Source organism: Pipra filicauda, unplaced genomic scaffold (genome assembly GCF_003945595.2).
Source record: "Pipra filicauda isolate LSUMZ 115617 unplaced genomic scaffold, ASM394559v2 scaffold820_size145981_pilon, whole genome shotgun sequence".
In the NCBI taxonomy this organism is placed as follows: domain Eukaryota; kingdom Metazoa; phylum Chordata; class Aves; order Passeriformes; family Pipridae; genus Pipra; species Pipra filicauda.
The window spans coordinates 16,607-22,276 of NW_024104999.1; the positions used below are offsets into that span (position 1 = coordinate 16,607).

The 5,670-nt window shown below is 65.0% G+C and overlaps 1 protein-coding gene across 1 annotated transcript in view; it reads left to right on the plus strand.

The window, feature by feature from the left end:
• KIF3C (kinesin family member 3C) overlaps positions 1 to 5,356 on the plus strand; it is a 13,355-nt gene extending 7,999 nt beyond the window's left edge. Inside the window, exons 3-8 of the mRNA XM_039390451.1 lie at positions 470 to 592; positions 703 to 821; positions 2,344 to 2,460; positions 2,670 to 2,778; positions 3,939 to 4,114; positions 4,992 to 5,356. Of these exons, the coding sequence (XP_039246385.1) occupies positions 470 to 592; positions 703 to 821; positions 2,344 to 2,460; positions 2,670 to 2,778; positions 3,939 to 4,114; positions 4,992 to 5,121 (774 nt within the window). The 3' untranslated portion in view covers positions 5,122 to 5,356. The remainder of the gene's footprint in view (positions 1 to 469; positions 593 to 702; positions 822 to 2,343; positions 2,461 to 2,669; positions 2,779 to 3,938; positions 4,115 to 4,991) is intronic.
• The last annotated feature ends 314 nt before the right edge of the window (positions 5,357 to 5,670 follow it).

The window sequence follows — 5,670 nt, forward strand, 5'->3', positions numbered from 1 at the left end:
CACTCCGGGCTGACAGGGGCACTCAGGGGTGCCAGGGTCACCCTCGGAGGGGTGACAGGGTCCCAACTCGGGGGTGACAGGGGTCACTCAACTTGGGGGTGACAGGGGTCACTCGGGGGTGACAGGGTCACTCAGGGGTGACAGGGGTCACTCGGGGGTGACGGGGTCACTTGGGGGTGACAGGGGTCACTCAGGGGTGACAGGCGTCACTCGGGGGTGACGGGGTCACTTGGGGGTGACGGGGTCACTCGGGGGTGACGGGGTCACTTGGGGGTGCCAGGGTCACTCGGGGGTGCCAGGGGTCACTCAGGGATGACAGGGGTCACTCAGGGGTGCCAGGGTCACTCGGGGGTGCCAGGGTCACTCGGGGGTGCCAGGGGTCACGCGGGGGTGCCAGGGTCACTCGGGGGTGCCAGGGGCCGGGGGGCCGTGTCCCCTCCCGGCTCCGACCGTGTCCCCCGCGCCGCAGAAACGCCGGGAGCGGGAGATGCAGCAGGAGGTGCTGCTGCGGGACGAGGAGACCATGGAGCTGCGGGAGACCTTCACCTCCCTGCAGCAGGAGGTGGAGATCAAAACCAAGAAGCTGAAGAAGGTGAGAGTGTGGCGGGCGGGGACCGGGACAAGGACAAGGATGTCCCTCCCCAGGGCTCGCTGCGGCCCTGGGCGTGGGGCTGAGGGGGCTGAGGGTGCTGTCCCCCCCAGCTCTATGCCAAGCTGCAGGCCGTGAAGGCCGAGATCCAGGACCAGCACGACGAGTACATCCGAGTGCGCCAGGACCTGGAGGAGGCCCAGAACGAGCAGACGAGGGAGCTGAAGCTCAAGTAGGTGGTTGTGAGGTGGTTGTGGGGCACCTGGGCCCGGGGTGTGCTGGGCAGAATTGGGGTGTGCTGGGCAGAATTGGGGTGTGCTGGGCAGAATTGGGGTGTGCAGGGAAGATCTGGGTGCACAAAGCAGAGTTGGGGGGCACAAGCCAGGCCTGATGTGCTCAGAGCAGAGTTAGGATGCACAGAGCATAGCTGAGGTGTGCTGGGCAGAATTGGGGTGTGCAGGACAGAGCTGGGGTGTGCTGGGCAGAATTGGGGTGCTCAGGACAGAGATGGGATTTCCAGGTCCGAGTTGGGGTGCTTAGAGCAGGGCTGGGGGGCTCAGAGCAGGGCTGGGGAGCTCAGGTTAGAGTTTAGGTGCTCAGAGCAGTGCTGGGGGGCTCAGGTCAGAGTTGGGGTGCTCAGAGCAGGGCTGGGGGGCTCAGGTCAGAGTTGAGGGGCTCACAGCAGGACTGGGGAGCTCAGGTCAGAGTTGGGGTGCTCAGAGCAGGGCTGGGGTGCTCGGGGTGGGTGCAGAGCTGGAGGGAGCAGTCCCCCACTGCCAGGGACAGCTGAGCCCTTCCCACCTTTGCTGGCTGTGGCAGAAGGTGTTGGAACCCTGAGCGCCGGGCGAGCAGCACTCGGGGTGTCCGAAAGCTGCTGAGAAAGGGGAAAAGCAGAAAATGTTCCAGCAGAAACGCCAGCGCAGCAGGGGGGTGGCAGCGGGGGCTGAGGGCATCTGGAGACCTGCTGGAGACCTGCTGTGGCCCCAGTGCCATCCTCGGAGGGCGAGTGGCTCCGGGGGGACTCGGGGCGAGCCCTGCCCTGTGGGAGCTCCCGGGGCACAGCCAGGCAGCGTTTGCCTTCCGGGAGCCTCCCACAGCAGCAGCTGCTGCTCCTCCGCCCCCGGGGGTTTGTTCTCACTTCAAACACTCATCTCTTTCAGTACTTTAACCCCCCCAGACATTTACAAGCTCTTCAGCGTTTTCAGGGGAAAACAGTTTTACTGGAAGCAGAATTCCATCTCCGATTTCCCCCTTTTCCCTCCCCACATGGCTGTGGAGAAGCTGCAGTTGGGAGAAGCAGCTCGTGGACTGGGAACAGTTTTTGGCAGCTGCTCGATTTGCCCCAAAAAACACGGGGAAAAAGATTTCCTTCGGGGTCCATTTGGCATCCTTGAGCTTCCCTTGATTTTGGGGTCAGGCTGTCAGGGGAGCAGACGGGAGGAGAGGAGGGGGGTGGTCCTGATCCTGCCTGGAGCCCCAGAGCTCCCAGGAGTCCTGGCTCCTCTCTGGTGACTGTCGTCCCCCACCCTTCCTCTCCTGCCTCTCCCCTCTCCGTGGCTGCATCTATTCCTTCACCCTCTCCACTTCCATCCCATTCTCATCCTCTGGATGTTTCCTCTGGCTGCGCTGTCTCCCTCTCTTCCTGCCATCCCTTTCCTCTCCCTTTCCGGGCTGTTTTCTGTCTCCTGTCTCATTAACTCCTTCCTCTCCTGCTCCTTCCCCCATCACTCCCTCTCGGCCGCTCCCTGGCTCAGGTACTTGATCATCGAGAACTTCATCCCTCCCGAGGAGAAGAACAAGATCATGAACCGCCTCTACTTCGACGGCGACGAGGACCAGTGGAAGTTCCAGCCGCTGGTGCCCACCGGAGGGTACGTCCCGGCCCTGGCCCAGGCGCTGCCCCGGCGCTGGTGGCCCGTGGGCACCGATGTCCCCAGGGGACCTGCAGGTGCCCACGTGTGGAAATCCCTCCCGGCCAAGCCCCAGGGGAAGGGCCACGAGCCCCCTCGGTGCCCGCTGGGACACGGCCGTGGTCAGTTCGTGCTCCCTAACGCGGGTTCTCCCTCCATCCCTGCTCCAGGAACAGCTCCCAGATGAAGAGGCGCCCGACCTCCGCCGTGGGCTACAAGAGACCCATCAGCCAGTACGCCCGCGTGGCCATGGCCATGAGATCCCACCCCCGCTTCCGGGTGCGTGACGGCCACTGGGGTGGGCCGGGGACACTGGGGTGTGCTGGGGGCACTGGGGTGGGCTGGGGTGGGGTGGGCATGGGGTGGGCCGAGGGGCACTGGGGTCGGCCGAGGGGCACTGGGGTGCCAGGGGGCACTGGGGTGGGCCGAGGAGTACTGGGGTGGGCCGGGGGCACTGGGGTGCCAGGGGGCACTGGGGTGGGCTGGGGGGCATGGAGTCCATAGGTAGATGGGATGGGTGGATGACTGGATAGATGAGTGGATGGATGGATGGGTGGGTGGGTGGGTGGATGGACTGAGGTGGGCTGATGGAAGGGTGGTTGGATAGATGGGTGGATGGATGGGTGGATGGAAGGATAAGTAGAGGTGGATGGGTGGATGGGTGGATGGAAGGATAAGTAGAGGTGGATGGGTGGATGGGTGGATGGATGGGTGGGTGGGTGGGTGGATGGAAGGATAAGTGGAGGTGGATGGATGGATGGGTGGGTGGGTGGGTGGGTGGATTGAGGTGGGCTGATGGAAGGGTGGTTGGATAGATGGGTGGGTGGATGGATGGATGGAAGGATAAGTAGAAGTGGATGGATGGATGGGTGGGTGGGTGGGTGGGTGGATGGATTGAGGTGGGCTGATGGAAGGGTGGTTGGATAGATGGGTGGATGGATGGTTGGATGGAAGGATAAGTGGAGGTGGATGGGTGGGTGGATGGATGGATGGATATGGAGGTGGGTGGATGGATGCTTGGATGGATGGATGGATGGATGGATGGATGCATGGATGGATGGATGGATGGACAGACAGACACTGTGACAGAAGATGGAGTAAACAAGCTCACAATGACCTGGGATATGCCAACTCCAGCTCCCAGCTTTATCCCACCCCTCGGCAGATCCCTGCTCTCAGCCGCTCCCGGAGCTGCTGGCCCTGGCTCCGGCAGCTCCTGTCCTTGGGAAGGACCCGCTGGGAGCTGGGCCAGGAGGGCCCTGGGAAAGGCCAGGAGAGCCCTGGAATATGCCAGGAGGGCCCTGGGCTAGGCCAGGAGGGCCCGAGCCGAGCCGTGGGCCCGCGTGGAGCTCTCCTGTGCCGCAGCAGCCAGAGCGGGGCTCGCCGGGGCCGGTTCTGCCGCGCGGTGACTCCTGTGCCGGTTCCCCCGTGCTGTGCAGGCCGAGAACATCATGTTCCTGGAGCTGGACCTCTCCCCCCCGGCCATCTTCGAGTTCGAGCGCGGCGGGGACGTGGCGGAGCAGGACCCGCGGGCGCTGCACCTGGAGCGGCTGATGCGCCTGGACAGCCTCCTGGAGCGGCCGGCGGCCGCCCGCCTGCGCAAGTCCCGCTCCTGGTGAGGGGCACGGGGGGCTGGGGCACGGCTGGGGTGCTCCCCGGGGACAAAGGGGGGGCTTGGGGCAGCGGGGCTGCAAATCCCCTCTTCCTTTGGGGGCTGGAACCGGCCCCGAGTCGCTGGGTGGGATCGGAGTGTAGAATGTGGATCATGTGGGGTTGTCATCGTGCACAGCTCAGTGCAGGAGGGACGTGGAGCTGCTGCAGAGAGTCCAGAGGAGGCCACGGAGATGCTGCCAGGGCTGGAGCCCCTCTGCTCTGGAGCCAGGCTGGGAGAGCTGGGGGGGCTCAGCTGGGGAAGAGAAGGATCCAGGGAGACCTTGGAGCCCCTTCCAGGGCCTAAAGGGGCTCCAGGAGAGCTGGAGAGGGACTGGGGACAAGGCCTGGAGGGACAGGACACAGGGAATGGCTGCCCAGTGCCAGAGGGCAGGGAGAGATGGGAGATTGGGAAGAAATTCCATTCTGTGAGGGTGGGGAGGCCCTGGCACAGGTTGCCCAGAGAAGCTGTGGCTGCCCCTGGATCCCTGGAAGTGTCCAAGGCCGGGTTGGACGGGGCTTGGAGCAACCTGGGCTGGTGGGAGGTGTCCCTGCCCATGGCAGGGGTGGGACTGGGTGGGATGAGATGAGCTCTGAGGTCCCTTCCCACCCAAACCATTCCATGATTCCATGATACTCAGATATCCCCCCCCAAGGTGCTGCCCTGCCCAGCACAGGGTGCTGCCTCAAATGACAGAGAAAACAGCCGGATTTTGGGGATTTTGGGGCCGGTGGGAGGCAGGGGCAGGGGCAGCAGAGCAGGGCAGTGTGTCCATGTGTGTCCCCAGCGGGAGGCAGGGCAGGGGCAGCAGAGCCAAGCAGTGCCCCTCTCTGTCCCCCAGGTGCCAGACGCCGCGGTCGCTGCCCTCCTCCACCACCCACGTGTCCCTCACCTCCGGCGCCGCCTGCGCCGCCGCGATGCCAGCGCAGATGCCAGCTCAGATGCCAGCTCAGATGCCAGCTCAGGAGTGACGTCCCGGAGCCCCGGTCCGGACTGAGCCCCGCGGGGCCGAGGGAGGGCCCCGCTCGTCCTTGTCTGCAGCTGCTTTGTGTGCGTGTGTTTGTGAGACACGAACGGCCCGCCGGGGACCCGCCCCTTCCCTCCCTCCCTCCCTCCCCGCGCCCCTCCCCGCGCCCCTCCCCGGCCCGGATCTGTCACTTTATTTATTTAACCTATTTATTTATGGAGTGGTTGATGGCGGAGGCAGGAGACGCGCTCGGACTGTTGGACGTGCGGGGCTGGCCCTGGGCACTGCGCTGCCCCCCGGGTTTGCCCAGCTCCCAGCCCTGCCCACGCTGCCCAGCACAGGGCTGGGCACGGCCGGGACACGCTCACCAGCCAGGAGGGGCACGGGACCCTCTCCGGGGGCTTTGGCGGGAGCTGGTGCTGCCCTTGCTGTGCTGGATCCCAGGGAATTCGGAGATTCCTACGCGGGTTTGGAGACTCGGTGGTGGCAGCGCCTTGTCAGAGTCCCCCAGTGGGGCTCCCCAGCCTGTGCCAGCGCCGGTGGCAGCAGGGAC